Raw genomic sequence first — 17352 nt, forward strand, 5'->3', positions numbered from 1 at the left:
GACTTGGGCTCTCCTGGTCTGTACACTGGGATCCCACTGTCACCTGAACCTCCAAGATTCCCAGAGTCCCAAAGTCTCAGTCTCTCTCTCTCTCTCTCTCTCTCTCTCCCTCCCTCTGTGTCTCTCTCTCTCCCCCGCATCCCCCTCTGTAAGCGCACTGTCCATGCACTGCACTAAACCACGCCTCGCTCCGCAAAGCACAACTTGGATCAAACTCCCAGACCCTTAAAAATCTCCCGTTCTTCCGCGCGGGGTCGCCACTCCTCCTATTCTGCGCTCTGGACTCAGAACGAGGCGTTCTCGGTTTCCAACCAAGACTGCGGGAGTCCAGGTCGGATTGGCTGCAGTAGAAAGAGGGGCAGGGGCTCCACCAAATCACAAATCTAGGATTTTCATCTTTTTTAGTCTCCTCCCTCTAATCCCGGCAACAGGTGTGCATTGTTGTCCCTGCCCGGGGTTGCTATGGAGACAGGACGCTGCAACTTACTGAGCAAGTAGGACCCAAAAATCGCTTAGGAAACAGCGGCAAAGCGACTGCCCTGCGTTTTCTTCTTCCGTATCTGCACGCCCCCTTCTTCCAGAACTTTTTTTTTTTTCCTCTTGACTCCTTCCATGGAAGAAGATTCGACCTCCTTGAAGCAAGAACAAGAAAACCAAGAACCGGAAAAAGCAGGGCCGCCATGGGAAGGAAAGACAGCAGCCTCTCCCCAGTCTCCTGAGCAAGAGTCCTCTGAGCCCTTGGAGGCGGAGCAGGGACCAGAAACTGGACCCCAGCCCAGAAGCAGCCCTCCTTGGAGCCCCCAGGCTAAAGTCATCACGTCTCTGGGTGACCCCAAAGGGCCAGGAGCATCATCTTCCCCTTCCCCTCTCCAGGAGCCCGCTCCCACTCCTTCTCCCCGGGCTGTGGCCAGACAGGACCTTGCCGCGCCACTGCAGTCAGACCGGACCGCTAGTGTGACTCCGGAAGCTGGGACGCTTCATTCTGATCCTTTGGAACAATCGTCTGACAAAAGAGAATCCACTCCTCATCACGCAGGCCAGTCAGAGGCAAACACCTTTCAACAGTCTCAGCAACCCATATCTCCCTTGTGTGGATCAACGGATGCGAGCTATAGCAACTCTAAACAAAAAGAGCTGAGATTTGACACTTTTCAGGAGGAAGACTCAAACAGTGAGCGTGAGCTAGACCAGCCCGGGCCTGGGGCCTCTGAAGCGATGCCCAGTGTGCTTGAGACAGCCATTCGGAATGCCAAGGCTTACCTGCTGAAGACCAGTACCAAGTCGGGCTTGAATCTGTAAGTCTTGGAGGGAAAAAAGAAAAAAGAGTAAAGTTTGGCAAAGTAGAAGGGTGTGTATCTCTGTGTGAGAGTGTGTTTCTTTGGTGTTTTGTTTTGTTTTGTTTGTTTTGTTGAGACAGGGTCTCACTCTGTCACCTGGGCTAGAGTGCAGTGGTGTCATCATAGCTCACTGCAACCTCAAACTCCTGGGCTCAAGCGATCCCCTTCTCTCAGCCTCCGGAGTAGCTGGACTACAGGCATGCGCCACCACACCTGGCTAATTTTTCTATTTTTTGTAGAGAGGGGGTCCCAGCCTCAACTGATCCTTCTGCCTCTGCCTCCCAAAGTGGTAGGATTACAGGCATGAGCCATTGTGCCTAGCACAGAATGTGTTTCTCTGGGTGAATAGAATTATATTTGAAAAGATTGTGTTAGTGATTTAAGTCCCTGGATCACAGGACTCAAAACAGTCACTGGTAGAGATTCTTCTAGCTTCTTTTTTTTTTTTTTAATTTTTATTTTTCTTCTAGCTTCTTTAAAGACCCTAGACACACACACAGAAATAAAACCTAGGAATTACAGAGTCTCAGGCTTGAATGAGACCACAAGGACCATAAAGTCCAAATATTTTCCCAGCATGCATATAAAAAATAATTTTCTACCAGTATTAGTGAGCTAATGTCTAATCTAATCATTCTAGTGTTTGCATGGTGTGGTTTTGAGTTCCCACACAGACCAGTGCTTGGATGACCAACCATCCCAGTTTGCCTAGGACTGTACTGATTTGAGCATTGAAAGTTCTACAGCCTATGAAACTCTTTAGTCCTGGGCAAACTGGGAGAATTGGTCACTGTAAAGACTACCCAGAATACTTGCCATTTAATCCAGGTCTCTCTTAAAATGCGATGACCAATGACCCAGGTATGTTCTGGCCATCCCATTATATCTTTAATTTTAGAACTCATGATGAGTATAGATTCCTAGATAATCTTGCTTCCAGGATTGCATAATCATAGGGTCAACAGAGTTTTAGGGCTAGAAGGGATTTTAGAAAACACCTAATACAATCTATTTGTTTTTTAAATGAGGGGACTGAGTCTGGAGAACCTAATTTGCTCAGGATTCCAGTGGCTCACAGCACTCCCTGACTCCTACCTCTCCCTCCACCACTGTGCTCCATCCAGCCCACGGCTTCAGTTCCCACGCTGCTCCCTCTGCCTAGCAGACTTCTTCCCTGAGTCTTTGCCTGGCTGGCTCCTCATTCTCTAGAATTCAGCTTCCATAGAATGCTATTATAACACTCTATTCTTTTCCTTCATAGCACATAATGCAATTCTTATTTATATATATTTATATTTATAGACTTATATTTTAATGTCTGACTCTCCCACTACATTGCAGCCCCAGAGCCTGAGGACTGTATGAGTTTTGTATGTCACTATGTACTTAGTGCCTAGCACAATGCTATCAACTATTAATTAAATAAGAATGAATGAATGGGCCGGGAGCGGTGGCTCACACCTGTAATCCTAGCACTCTGGGAGGCCGAGGAGGGTGGATCGTTTGAGCTCAGGAGTTTGAGACCAGCCTGAGCAAGAGTGAGACCCCATCTCTACTAAAAATAGAAATAAATTATATGGACAACTAAAAATATATATAGAAAAAATTAGCCGGGCATGGTGGTGCATACCTGTAGCCCCAGCTACTCGGGAGGCTGAGGCAGGAGGATTGCTTGAACCCAGGAGTTTGAGGTTGCTGTGAGTGAGGCTGACACCACGGCATTCTAGCCTGGGCAACAGAGTGAGACTCTGTTTCTCCCCGCCCCCCCAAAAAAAAGAATGAATGAATGAATGGCAGCACAGAGACTAAAGTACACACCTTCTGGATGTAGTTCAGTTTTCTGGAGAAAAAACTCACGCAAACTCCAAGTGCTTTTTCTATTCTCTCGACAATAATCAACATAGAAGACTTCTGTGACCAAATGTAGGAGACGGGGTTTCCCCACCAACATGTAAGCAGTCAGTCCTACAGTGGACACCAGCTGGGCGTCCTCCAATTTAATTCTGATACTATCTACCTGCAGATAGCATCAGATCCCACAGGTTGAGGGCTTGTCCCATAAAACCACCCCCCACTTTAGATACCGGTCACAAGTCTGGGCCTACGGAACTTCTGACCTACCAGCTGCAAGTTGGGATTCCCACAACCCCCACTTTGGGTTTGATTAATTTGCTAGAGTGGCTCACAGAACTAAGGGAAATTCTTACCTTCACCAATTTATTATACAGGATATTACATAGGATTCAGATGAAAAGGTGCACAGGGTGAAGTATGGGGGGAAGGGGTGCAGACTTTCCATGCCCTCCCCAGACAAGCCATCCTCCAGGAACCTCTACATGTTCAGCTATCCAGATACTCTCTGAATCCTGCCCTGTTGAGCCTTTTATGGAGACTTCATTGGCTAGGCATGATTGACAACCATGCGGAAATGTGAGTGGGCAAAAAGGGTATGATCTAATACCAATAGACTGAGTAGGGAAACGCAGCAAGGCTTGTCTATTCAGATTCTTCTTGGCCTCTCTGTGTAGCATTCCTTCCTATCTGATATGGGATAGGACTCCTTCTGAGATGGGGGTCTTATGACCTATAACCAGACAAGGTAAGTCAGAAAATTTCTTTATGGCCAGAGGTGGGGGAAGATTACAGTATATTCTTAATTTCTAAGGCCTGCCTTGGGGAGAAATAACAAGACTATAGGAGTTATGAGCCAAAAATTGTGTGTGAAAACCAATATATATATCTCACAATATTGCAAGTTCTCATCATCATCTGCTAAAGTGCTTCCTGATTAATCAGTAAATATTAAATGAATGTCTACTGAATATACAATGTGGCAAATATCTGCAGCTATTATTAGGCTTTAAAAATATGAGATATAATTTTAAGGTCTAATGAATAAAAAAATATTTATGTGAGAAACCTTTCATTAAACCTGATTGAAAATTTAAAATATTATATATAAGTTATTTTAAACTATAATTTACTTAAGCTCTAAGAATTAGAGTTGCTACTCAGTAGTGGATTCCACTTGAATTTCGGATATAAACTTCTTATTACAGTGCCTTGAATTAAATAACATGCATGAATTTACAAACTTGTTATAATTGCAAAAGAGTGCATTATAAATACATATGAGTTCACTGACAATTTTTTCAATTTTTTTTTTTTTTAAGAGACAGAGTCTCACTCTGTCACCCAGGTTAGAAAACAGTGGTGCAATCATAGGATCATAGCTCACTGTAACCTTGAATTCCTGGGCTCAAGTGATCCTCCTACCTGAGCCTCTCAAATATCTGGGACAACAGGCACATACTACCACGGCTTGGCTAATATTTTTATTTTTTGTAGAGACAGGGTCTCACTGTGTTGCCCAGGCTGGTCTCAAAATCCTGGGCTCAAGTGATCCTCCTGCTTCAGCCTCCCAAAGTGCTGGGATTACAGATGTGAGCCACATTGCCCAGTGAGTTAACTAACAATTAAAGCTGAATACAAAAACATGAAATGAGAAGATGTCCTTAATTGAATTGTATAACTGACATTACTTACATATAGAAATTTAATTTTATTTCCAAATGCTATATCTGAGGCAGTAAACAAATATCTTCCATAATATTCGCTGTTATCCTCTAAATACTTTCAGCCCTGTAGTTAAAAACTGCTTACTAAAAGATTATTTTAACTCTGTCTCTTATATATAGATCTAATTTGACAGCTACAAAAGCTATTTCTGTGGTAATTAAAACAATCTTTGATTACCCTGATCTGATTACCATACATATGTATTAAAACATTACTATGAGCCTCATGAATATCTACAATTAATATTTGTCAATTTAAAGAAATAATTTTTCAAAACAAACTTTGACTAAAACATAGGATCTGAAAATGGTTTTTCCTCATTGAACAAAAATCCCACAGATAAGAATTGCTTCCTTCTTGTCTACCATTCTTTAGAGCAAGTTATTAATCCTCCCTAATTAAAAAAACTGTAATTATGAATCAAAATCTAATAAACATACTTCATAATTTTACACAAAGGTATTTTCAGATGTGGACTGAAAGAACATTTATATAATATCTGGACTGAAGAACAAGGAATAAAGCACATGTAGATATTATATTGAAACCTGAAAAATAAATGAAAATTTGGACTTCGAGTCCCTGTTTTGATGTTATATCATACACATCCTCTATTGGAGTAAATTTTTTTTTTTTTTTAAACACTCCAATTACAAACTCAGCTATTGTCTGGTAAGCAACAGTATGTTTAGTCTTGAGGCTTCTCCATGAGTTTCAACACTAAATGAGTAGTAAAGAAGTTTGATGAAGTTTTAAAGAAACTCCTAGCGAAAACATTTCTGTTCATTTATAAAAATAGTAATATTTGAGGAAAGAATAATATATTCTTCAAATACCATATAATATTTTTAACTGCCCTTTACATTGGTTGCCCATATAATCTACGTATTTTTCTCTGACATTCCTAAGGTCCGTTAGATAAATACAGACATTAAAGAAAAAAAAATAGCTCAGATCAACAGAAAGTAGGCTATTATTAAACATCTATTTGTTTTGTTTCACTATAATAAGAGAGGAGATATATTAAAAACAAAACGCTAATCTTGGCCATTGTAAAACCTAAGGTAGTTGCTGAATAGGAAATACATAATGTATAAAATTTCATAGCAGCGTATTAGTGTTTTCAGAAAGGGGTACTCTAAACTGAGGAAGAACGGTTAGGGAATGACTTGAGTGCTAAGGTCTTGAGGATAAGAGAGTTTTAAATTATTTTTGGAGAGAAATTATATATATGAGACATAGTAAGTAAAGGCTCCTAGATAGGACTTAGCAAATGTATGGAAATTATTTTTTTTAGATTTGCTTTGCTGAGACAGAAAGTCTAATTGAATTAATAATTAGAAACAAAGTTGGAGAAATACAATGCATGTCCACTAAAGAGGCAATTTATCCAAGTTTCCACTTATTAAACAGAGGAGTTTCTTTTTAAGAAAAGAGCACTTTAACATGACATGAGAGCACTTTGACAGACATTTGGCCTCTTAAATGGTAAATCTACATGTGAATCTGGTATTTGAAAAGCACACACTAGCAGTTGTGTATAGAATGTAACGAATTAATGGGAGGGTAGAGGCAATTTCACTGATTTAGTTGCAAAATAAAAAGCTAGGGCAGTGTTTTCAATAGAACAGAAAAAAATATGAAAGTGCATTTCATTTTAATAAAGGTAATATTTAATGACACTTTTCTTTTAGTTGTGTGTGGCTGGAGGTTGCAATATGAAATGCATTCCTTGTAGGTCTAAGAAACACTGAAGTAGATAATTGGCTTTTAAAAAATGGAATGAAAGGAAGAGAACAGATCTTAAAGACAGAGTAAACAGGATAAGAATTTAAATTGGATTTGATGAGAGTAGGGGAAGGGGAATAAAAAAAGAAGTTAGGGTAAAACAGTAAAAAATAATGTTAATCACTTTTAAATATATAACCAAGAGGTTTTAATTTCAGAAATCAAGTGTGAAAAGGTACCTGCTGTGGAATATGTATCTTGTTGTAATATGTTTTTCTTTAATAACTTAATCATCCTGACCCTTTTGTAGTCCCTAAGTGTGATCATTGGGTGTTCACGTACACGTGTGAGATGTGCCTCCTTAAACCTTGTTACAACATCAGCACATTACCCATCTGACGTGAAAACAAATTTAAAAATTAAAAAATATCTCAAACATTCATATCATATTGGAGGCATTTCCAAAGGAAAATTCTAGGATAGGTTATTTCTAGCACAGTAGAAATTACCTTAGGTGTTCATCCACTGAGGGCATCAAGATATTGTAGTTTCCTAAAAACCAACTAGCTGAGTCTGCATAACATGCTTCTTCAAATGCTCTTGACATGTATATTGTCTGGAATTTTCTCTGTTTGAGTAGATATGATCATCTTTCTAGTATGCTGACTAAGATATTAGATGAGCGTCCTGAAAATGCTGTTGACATCATTGAAAATATTAGTCAAGATGTGAAGATGGCACATTTTAGTAAAAAATTAGATACACTCCAAAATGAGAAGGAGATGCTTCCAACCTATGAAATAGCAGAGAAGCAAAAGGCTCTTTTTCTTCAGGGACATTTGGAAGGAGTTGACCAAGAACTGGAAGATGAAATAGTAAGTTACTACTATAAATTTTAATAGTTAAATCTTAAGTTTTTATTTGGTATGCATGAGTTGTGAGTTTAAGTTTATATCAACTGTCCTTTATAGCTTCCTAAGTAGAATATGCATCTTATTTTTTTTTTTAAATCTCTTCCACCTTTTTCCAATCAACCTCATTTCACACCACCCATTTCCTTGTTTATGGGTTTCTTATTTTTTCACATTGTGTTTTGGTATTTTACAGGCCTTAGCTGTTTTTTATACATTTGTGGGCTGTTTCTTGATATCAGGGAAAATGGCTTCCTCATATTTTATATTCTCCAACGTGCCTGATATAGACCTGGGTATATAGCTGTTTCTTGTTAAATATTTGTTGAATAATGAATGTATTTCAGATAGTTAAAAATTAGGTTTTAAATCAAATTACATATTTCCCCTTTAATTTACTAGAAAATTTAGAAGTATTTCTGATAGCATTTGCATTCTCTTCTAAGGCAAACTTCTCATATTATGGTTTGATATTATGCATATTATGTCAATGGGACATAATATAAGAGGAGAGCTGTAAAATACTTATTTTAATCTTGATAGACAAGTTGTTGAAAATATTTAGAGAAAAAGTTGGTGACAGAGCTATAATTAAAGAATAAAATCTGGTCCATCACAGAAATTTTAGCTTTAAATATTTCAAAATAGTATCCAACATTTATTTTCTAAATGCCTGTATACATGTTTGCTGAGCTTCCACATTCTATTACCACTAGACTATTTAAAATATATCTATGTACTTGCAAATCTGATGCTCAGAGTAAGGTATGGAGTCCTTCAAAAAAGGACTCCATCAGGGAAAAGGTAAGAGAGAGACTTAGATGGGAGGTGTACCCTCTAGGGCTCAGCAGCCTGTGGTAGGAGACCCAACTTGACACGGTGAGATCCATAGTATTCAGACAGAAGTAACAGGTGATATAGGTCAAGAAGTTGACATCAAACAGCTTCAACAAGATGACATTTGGTTATGTAGCAATATACAGTGATGATGAGTCTGGAAACAAACAGCATGTGGAGATCAGGCAAATGGATATTTTCATGGAAGACTTAATCAAAGAAAGGTCAGATTCCCGTATAAGAATGGGGCATTGTGTTATCTATAGGCGCAAGATTACACGGTAGGGATGTGCATCCTAAACTAGGATATGGAATGAGAACACAAACAAGCTGTTTTGATCCTGGAACCCCTTAACGAGATCCCATAAATTTTCCTCATAAAGGGTAGGATTGGTTTTAGAACCTAGGACAGCTGGGTCATAAGTTAAAGATTAAAAGCTCCACCTCAGAGAGTGGAAAGATGCAGGAACAGGAAGAGAGGCAGGTCTCTGAAGCATTGAAACATGAGACATATGACCAACTCTGTCTCAGACTTACATGTTTAGAGTATTCATGATTGCATCCCTGTCTTCCACTGCACCAGAATTCCTGTGCTTAGCCGTGAGCATTCATTTATTCATTCACCCATTCATTCGCAAACATTGTGGCTACCTACTTCATAGCAGGTACTGATATATACATGTGAAAAAAACTTCTCTGACTTTAATTTGTTTACAGTTCAGTGAAAGAGGCAAAAAGATTGGAAAGCCATTGGATTAGTACAATAAATAGATAACCTTGTTACTGAACCAAACTGGGTCCATTTGACAGTGGGAAAGCCAAACACTGAAGCACTGGTTCTTTTGCAGAAAGAAAAGTTTATTGCAAAGCTGCTAAGTAAGGAAGCAGGAGCTGGGCTCAAATCTCTTTCCCCAAGCTAGGGACTGGGGCAGGTTTTATAGGCAGAAAGTAATGAGGCATGATTTGATTGGATCTTGCAATGAGGTGATGCCAGGGTTGGTCTGATTGGATCATGTATCATGCCATGAGGTGTCCGCTTCTTAATTAGATCCCTGTTCCTTAGTCCTAGCAGTTAGGTTCTGCCTATTGCTGCACTCCTGGTTCATCGTGGCATGCCCAGGTTATGTAACTTGCAAACTTGAGGTCCATGGCAACTGAAAAACAATTCGCTATTTATTATACAAAGTTGAACCAGATTGAGCTGTTTCTGTGATTGTAGCCTCATATGATAGAAAAAATCATGGGGATTGGAGTTAGCCAGGTCTGAGTTAGAATCCTCATTCGATCATGTACTAGTTGTGTGACTTTGAGCAAATGACCAAACTTTCTAAGCTTCAGGGATAATCTTATGAAAACAACCTGAGGGGTAGAGGTGGTATATATAATGGATCCGGCGTATACTAGGAACTTAATCAATGGTAGCAATTGTTACTATATTGTTTTGACAACAGGCTACAAGACAGAATGGAATGACTAATTCTGCAATTGGGACTTGGGCAAGGCTTTGTAGTGGAGGCATTTCTTTTGGGTCATGGAGGGTAAGTCAGAGTTCACCAGGTGAAGACTGTAAGGAATAAAATTTTGAGAAAAAAGAACAACAAAAAGCAGGAAAGATTATTTCATGTTTGGAAAAGAAGAGTGTGAGTTTGCGGGAGTAATAATGGATATGAAGCAAACAAGGTGCTTAAAGCCAGACTGCTCTTTGTAGGTTGGATAAGAGATTTCTTTCTTACGTACAGTGAGAGGCTTTTAACAGAGAATAACATGGCCTGACTTTTGGTTTAGAAAGAACTCTGGTAGTGATGTGAAGGAGAAGGAAAAAAGAAAGGTAAAATAGGGGCAAGGAGGAGAGCACTTAGAAGCATTTTGTTATAGCATAAGCAGCAAGGATGGTGACTAACGTGACAGAAATGGGTAAAAGAGGAGAGGATAATGCCAACAAATTTTTATGTGCTCAAATCAATAGGACTCTATTTAATATTAAAGGTCAAAGGAGTCAGAGGAAGCAAGGATGACTGAACTTATTGGTGTGAGAAACTGAGGGAATAGTGATGTTATCAGTGAAGAAAGAGCACATAGAAAAAAGAGAAAACTTTGAAATATGAATTAAATATTAACTTGAGATATCTGTAGAATACTCAGATTAAAATTTCTCCTAGGTGGCTAGAATTACAGGTATGAAACATGGGAAGAAAGTCAGAGTTCGAGAGAGAAATTTTAAACAGTGGTATGTTACTTGCCGTGGTGTGGAAGAAATTTTCCAAGCATACAGTATTGAGTAATGAGATGACTGAGAAGGAAATTTTGAGGACACCACTATTTACAGCTCAATTAAGGAAAAAGGAACCAATAATTAAAGAGACTAAGAAGAAATAGTGCTAGAGGGCCAAATAAGATCAAGAGAGAGTGCAGCAAATGTCAAGGAAAAAGTTTTAGAAATCTAAATCAATGGGATGAGAATTGAAAAATGTCATTATATTTATGTTGACATTATAGTTATAATATAAATAAGAGCAGATAATTTGTAAGGATAGCAAAGTGTCCTCAATTTCTTCATCTTGAGAGTCATGATTCTGTCTTGCAAGTTATCTTAACCTCAGTTAAGGTTCTTTCCTACCTTTTCACAAATATTTCTCTCCAGTCTCCTTGAGACTCTGCTTATTTATTTTCCTGTATTTCTTTTATGGAATTACTTTTCTCTTCATTGTTTTAAATTATTTATTATAAGTAGAGGCAAGTATCTGACAATGTTATATCTTCAAGTGTAGTCATGCTGAGCATTTACGTCGTTATTCATTTCCGTTATTTATACTATATGTTGCCTTATATATAGGATGCCATATTGATTTTTATTTACCCTATATTTATAAAACCATGTATTTAATGAATATTTTTTAAAATATGGTAATATAAATGTACATAAAACCATGTTTTTCTACATATGTGTGTACATAAGTTATACTACATCTTATTTTAGGATAGTAAGAGAGTTGGTTAAACATTTTTCATAAAACAGGGATGTTGAACCATTATTGTTAATAGTAGTTATTAAATCTCTCTGCCTAATGTACACACATAGAACAAGGTAGCTATTATAATATATTAATGAGTATAAGATACAATGATAGAAGCTACATTTATAAGTAATGAGAGAAGAATTGAAATGCAGGAATTATCATAGTTGGATCAAACTCTTGAAAGAAATGTCGAAGACGTGGTGGAGAGGAAAAACTAGAGCTAATATCAAGATGTATAAAACAGAAAAGGGAGACAAGCATTCACCTTATTGATAAAGTTTTAACCACAGCATTTGTTTTCCCAGGCAGAAAACTCTCTTCCAAATGTAATGGAGTCCGCTTTTTATTTTGAACAAGCTGGAATTGGTTTGGGCACAGATGAGACTTACCGCATATTTCTTGCCCTCAAGCAGCTTACTGACACCCACCCAATCCAAAGATGCCGTTTCTGGGGCAAGATCTTGGGTCTGGGAATGAATTATATTGTAGCTGAAGTGGAATTTCGTGAGGGGGAAGATGAAGAGGAGGTTGAAGAGGAAGATGTAGCTGAGGAGAGGGACAATGGAGAAAGTGAAGCTGATGAAGATGAGGAAGATGAATTACCGAAGTCCTTTTACAAGACCCCACAGGCTATACCCAAAGAAGAAAGTAGGACAGGTGCCAACAAATATGTCTATTTTGTTTGCAATGAACCAGGGAGATCATGGGTGAAGTTACCGTCAGTTACACCTGCACAAATTGTTATTGCAAGAAAAATCAAGAAATTTTTCACTGGGCAATTGGATGCTCCCATCATGAGCTACCCACCATTCCCAGGAAATGAGAGCAATTACTTACGAGCACAAATTGCCCGAATTTCAGCAGGAACCCACGTCAGTCCTCTAGGATTCTATCAGTTCGGTGAAGAGGAAGGAGAGGAGGAGGAAGAGGTAGAAAGTGGGCGAGATAGCTTTGAGGAAAACACAGATTTTGAAGGCATCCAAGTGATTGATCTAGTTGAATCCTTATCCAATTGGGTTCATCATGTACAGCATATTCTCCCTCAGGTATGGGTTTTTCGATTCTCAACCTATAAGCTAATGAGCAAATATTTCTTAAATTGTCCCTACCTTTCATAAAGAAATGCAAAATGAAGACCTTCAGAGTCTAGATAAAGAGATCATTGAAAAGATGAGTAAAGGCTGGGCATGGTGGCTCACTGTAATCCTTTCAATGTGGGAGGCTGAAGTGGGAGGATCACTTGAGGCCAGGAGTTCGAGACCAGCCTGGGCAAAATAGCCAGACCCTGTGTCTACAAAAAGTAGAAAATTAGCCAGGCATGGTGTTGTGTGCCTGTAGTCCCAGCCACTCAGGAGGCTGAGGTAGGAGGATCGTTTGAGCCCAGGAGTATGAGGTTGCAGTGAGCTATGATGACACCACTGCACTCTAGCCTGGGTGACAGAGGGAGATCCTGTCTCAAAAACAAAACAAGGCCGGCACGGTGGCTTACGCCTGTAATCCTAGCACTCTGGGAGGCTGAGGCGGGTGGATCGCTCGAGGTCAGGAGTTCGAGACCAGCCTGAGCAAGAGCGAGACCCCGTCTCTACTAAAAATAGAAAGAAATTATCTGGCCAACTAAAATATATAGAAAAAAAAAAAATTAGCCGGGCATGGTGGCACATGCCTGTAGTCCCAGCTACTCGGGAGCCCGAGGCAGTAGGATCGCTTAAGCCCAGGAGTTTGAGGTTGCTGTGAGCTAGGCTAACGCCACGGCACTCACTCTAGCCAGGGCAACAAAGCGACACTCTGTCTCAAAAAAAAAAAAAAAAAAGCACACACACACACAGAGTACTACGTAATTGCCAGGGCCCCAGGGATCTTCAAACATTTTTTTATATTTTCAAATGGAAATAAAGCAAATACTTCTGTGGAGTATTTGACAGATGATGTATGGATTTAGATTGATGTGTTCTGAAATTACTCAATTTTTTATATGTTAAATACAGATGAGTACATCAATTTTGGAAACAGTTCTTTTATTTTATCTCTATAACACATGGCAATTTAATGCCAAGAATAATAAAGGAGTATAACAAAAGCAAAAAAGAAGCAAACAGTGATATATAGCAGCTATATATAGCACCTATTATACCAGGTGCTGTTAATAGCATATATGTATTTATGTAATCCTCACAACAACCCTAGGAAAAAGTTAATATTATTATCCTTATTTTACAAATGAGAAAATTGAGACAGAGAGCTTAGGAAATGTGACAAGGGGAATAAAGCTAATAAGTAACAGAATCAGATGTGAGGCTGCGCAGAATGGACTCAGAGTCCATCCTCTTAACCCCTCTGCTCTACTGTCTCACCTACAGGTAGAACATCTTCATTATACTTTTATCTAGATAAGATGTAATCTTAATTATCTCTATGTAAGAGTTAATTAAATGAGAAATTATTAATATAAACCCCAAACCTCCATACATAACCTTTTTACCACATTTAAAATTTTATTGTTAATCATTATCATCATCATCATAGCTTTACCTCTTTCATATAAATTATTTATTACAAACCAGCAAAATGCATTATTACCTTTTCAATAAGTTTCTGCTAATTTTAAAATATAACTGAACCCTCAAGTTCTGTAACTTCAAGAAATGAGCAAATTCTTGAAATAAATAATACAATCTTTTCCTTGAAAGAACCTAGATCAATATAGCACTTGGAAAATAATGTATGTTAAACGAACAAATGAATAATTGATGAAATACCCACACAGTGAAACCCCCTGCTGATAATTGCTTCAATACAAATGAATATTTTGAGATTTTAAGGTCCTCATTAGACTGCTAAATCTTGCAACCTTGCAATCTTCCTAGGGTCGCTGTAATTGGTTCAACCCTATACAAAAAAACGAGGAGGAAGAAGAGGAAGAAGATGAAGAAAAAGAGGAAGAAAAAGGAGAAGAAACTGAGTTCATAGAACAGGAAGTGGGGCCTCCTCTTTTGACACCAATCTCTGAAGATTCAGGTTATTTTATATAGCTATTATCACACAGAAACACACAAACTATATCATATACTATATACATTATATAGGAAATATATGAGAATTGTAAACCTCTAAAAAGTGGACAGGAGCCAAGGTTTCATCCCCTTCCTCCTTTGTGTGTTCTGTGATGGCGGGGAGTAAAGAATGTAGTTGGCACACCAATGTTTGACAAAGTTGAAGGAGTGATATAAACGAGAAACATAAGTGGGCTACCTCTTATTGGAAATGCTGACAATTGTCTTGTGTATCATTCTTGTCTTGCATTCTGCAGACCATAAACAAATGGCATAGTTATATTAAAATACCATATATGGTACTTTTAAAAAAAATCTACTTTTGTCCCTATATTCTTGTTTCTCCCCTTTCAGTTTTGGACTATATATGCTTATAACCCTTTATCTTTTTAATAATAATGATCTGACCTTTCATTTGGTCATCAAATATTACTCCCTTTACCACATAAGCTTCCTCTTCCTTAATAAAATGTCTTGTCTCTGTTGCAAAAATGGAGATAGATATTTCAAATTTCATTGTTCCAAAAAATTCATCAAATATCCTTGATTTAGCTTCTAATATTTTGTTTTCCTTTCTATATCAAATGTGTGTGTGTGCAAGTGTGTATGAACATTTATTAATATAAAAATAGCTTCTGTATTGCATGGTAGATTCTTGTCTATTTAGGAGTTAAGATTTTGAATTTCTCTTTGGGTTGCAGAAATTCAGAATATACCCCCTTGGACAACACGATTATCCTCAAATCTTGTTCCACAATATGCCATTGCAGTCCTCCGATCCAACCGTTGGCCTGGAGCATATGCCTTTTCCAATGGCAAGTAAGTATCTGACCACTGACAAAGCCATCACTGTGACTACGTAAGCTCTGGAAATTATAAATTATCACTGAGATGTTAAGCTGCTATTGTTTTAGCTCATCTTTGGCATAGTAGGTATGTGCCATAGGATTTATTAAAATAACATTTGTATTATACAGTAAAGCATCAAATTCAGGACATTAGAGTAATTCAGACTTCTGCTCCTTCATCTCCATTATCCAATTAATCAAAATAAGATATAATTTTTCATCTGTGATTATTTGGGTAATTGACATAGTCACTCAATAGATTAATGGAGGCAATTCTAAGCAATGTTTAGTTTAAATCTCAGATCATTTTTGTTGGACATCTCTATAAAAGATAATTAAAAATATGCTTTATTTAGGCTATCACTTTCAAAGAAATTAAGACCTAAAGAGGATACTAAAAATCCTTTTATTCCTCACCTAGAACATAGACTTCCATTTGTCTTATGCTTCCATTTCTTTCCTAAATAATCCGATGTCAGAAGCTCAGCTGAGCTGGAGAGAGAGCTGAGTTGCCAGGTGTCAGAGTAGCCATTAAAACAACAAGCCAAAAATGAGAGTTAAGTCTTTAATCATTTGCTGTGATAGTATAAGTAAGAGAAAGCATTGACTTCCTCCTGTCTCATTTTCATGAAATGGCCCACCAGTGGACAGTTGGGTGGGTCAGCACAGATGTAGATAGCACAGATACGGAGGTCGTGGGGATCATCTCACTGACAAGGGAGTCCCCAGACAAAAGGCTTCTCCAGTTTTCTGGACCTGAAGGCTAGGAGGAGGATGTGAAGGCTAGGAGGAGGATGTAAGGGCTAGAAATGTGAAAGTACTGAATACAGACAGTGGGGAAAATAAGTGCCGGAAGGCCTCTCCTAAAGAGACCTAGAAATGAGGGCACCTGGGCTAGGAAAACAACTATATGAAGAGTACAGCCAGTCAGAGGGGCCAGCGTCCTTGACAGCAATTTCCCTTAGAGACAGCAGTGCACTGGCGGTGCACCAAGTCTGGTGGGCAAGGGCATCTTTCCCTGGGTGAGGCCTGCCAGGTAAATTCTTTGAAGTTGCCTATAGTCATGCCTGAAAAATAACGCATAGGTTTTAAACCACAAGCCCAACTCCTCACCCAGCCAAGAATTTGCTGTGTTAGCAACTTTTTAAAATCTCACTTTATGAAAGATAGTAACTTTTGTTTTCCTGAAAATAACTAAATGAAAAAAGGCCTTTACTTGTGGTCTAGTTGTAGGGCACCTTTTGACAGTGTCTGGCCCCATGGTTTTCTTAACCAGCTTAAGTGGTTCGGATCAAAATAATTCTGAGGTAGTAGAATCATTGAGAAATATTTCACAGTTAGCATTTTAAATGTTTTTTTTTTTTTTAATGGGACGATGATACTCTAAGCAATTTACTACAGAAGGGTCAACTTCTCTTGAGAAATTATATGATTTTTTTTTTATAGAAAGTTTGAAAATCTCTACATAGGCTGGGGTCATAAGTATAGTCCAGACAATTATACACCCCCAGTTCCACCAGCGGTTTATCAAGAATACCCCAGTGGACCAGAAATTACAGAAATGGATGACCCTAGTGTGGAAGAGGAGCAGGCTTTCAGGGCTGCACAAGACGCAGTTGTACTTGCCGCTGAGAAGAATGAAGAGACCGAGGAAGATGAAGATGAGGAAGATGATTATGACTAAGAAAATCAGCCTGGTCTTACGTGGCACGGATATACATTTCCTTATATGGGACTGATTTTATACGTGTGTGTATATGTATGTGTATATACACACACATATAGGAAATTATTCATCTGCAATGTCATTCCTTAAAAATACACTTGGAATTTCATAACTATTTGTGTTTATAGAAAGATGCTCAATGGGTTTTCTAGAGGTGAAATGACATGCAATCACATCACTGCTCTAATGGTCATGGCTAATGTGCTTGTATATTCTTGTTTTAAAAAGTTCTCAGGTTTAAGTTCTATATGGCAAACATTGAAAGACATAACCCACAGAAGCTTCTTGGAAACTTTAATACTTTTTAAAAAGTGTCAAG

The 17352-nt window shown here is 38.3% G+C and overlaps 1 protein-coding gene and 1 non-coding gene across 5 annotated transcripts; both read left to right on the plus strand.

Moving 5' to 3' along the window:
- Nucleotides 1-371: 371 nt before the first annotated feature.
- RSPH4A (radial spoke head component 4A) lies at nucleotides 372-16991 on the plus strand. Of its 4 annotated transcripts, XM_069487578.1 has the most exons (6): nucleotides 372-1295; nucleotides 7285-7519; nucleotides 11715-12455; nucleotides 14274-14424; nucleotides 15161-15278; nucleotides 16754-16991. In XM_069487578.1, exons 1-6 carry the CDS (start codon nucleotides 613-615, stop codon nucleotides 16989-16991), a joined length of 2166 nt encoding a protein of 721 aa, XP_069343679.1. In that variant the 5' UTR covers nucleotides 372-612. The 4 variants fall into 4 exon arrangements, 2 of the variants coding, with proteins under 2 accessions (XP_069343679.1, XP_069343680.1); XM_069487579.1 differs by lacking the exon at nucleotides 14274-14424 and having other exon boundaries at nucleotides 16754-16776; XR_011235506.1 differs by lacking the exons at nucleotides 372-1295; nucleotides 11715-12455; nucleotides 14274-14424; nucleotides 15161-15278; nucleotides 16754-16991 and adding an exon at nucleotides 3783-3936 and having other exon boundaries at nucleotides 7285-7340.
- Nucleotides 6943-7045, plus strand: LOC138396206 (small nucleolar RNA U13). The gene has a single exon (XR_011235670.1). It is a non-coding gene; the product is annotated as a small nucleolar RNA U13 (small nucleolar RNA).
- Nucleotides 16992-17352: the final 361 nt, after the last annotated feature.

This window comes from Eulemur rufifrons, chromosome 15 (genome assembly GCF_041146395.1).
Source record: "Eulemur rufifrons isolate Redbay chromosome 15, OSU_ERuf_1, whole genome shotgun sequence".
In the NCBI taxonomy this organism is placed as follows: Eukaryota; Metazoa; Chordata; class Mammalia; order Primates; family Lemuridae; genus Eulemur; species Eulemur rufifrons.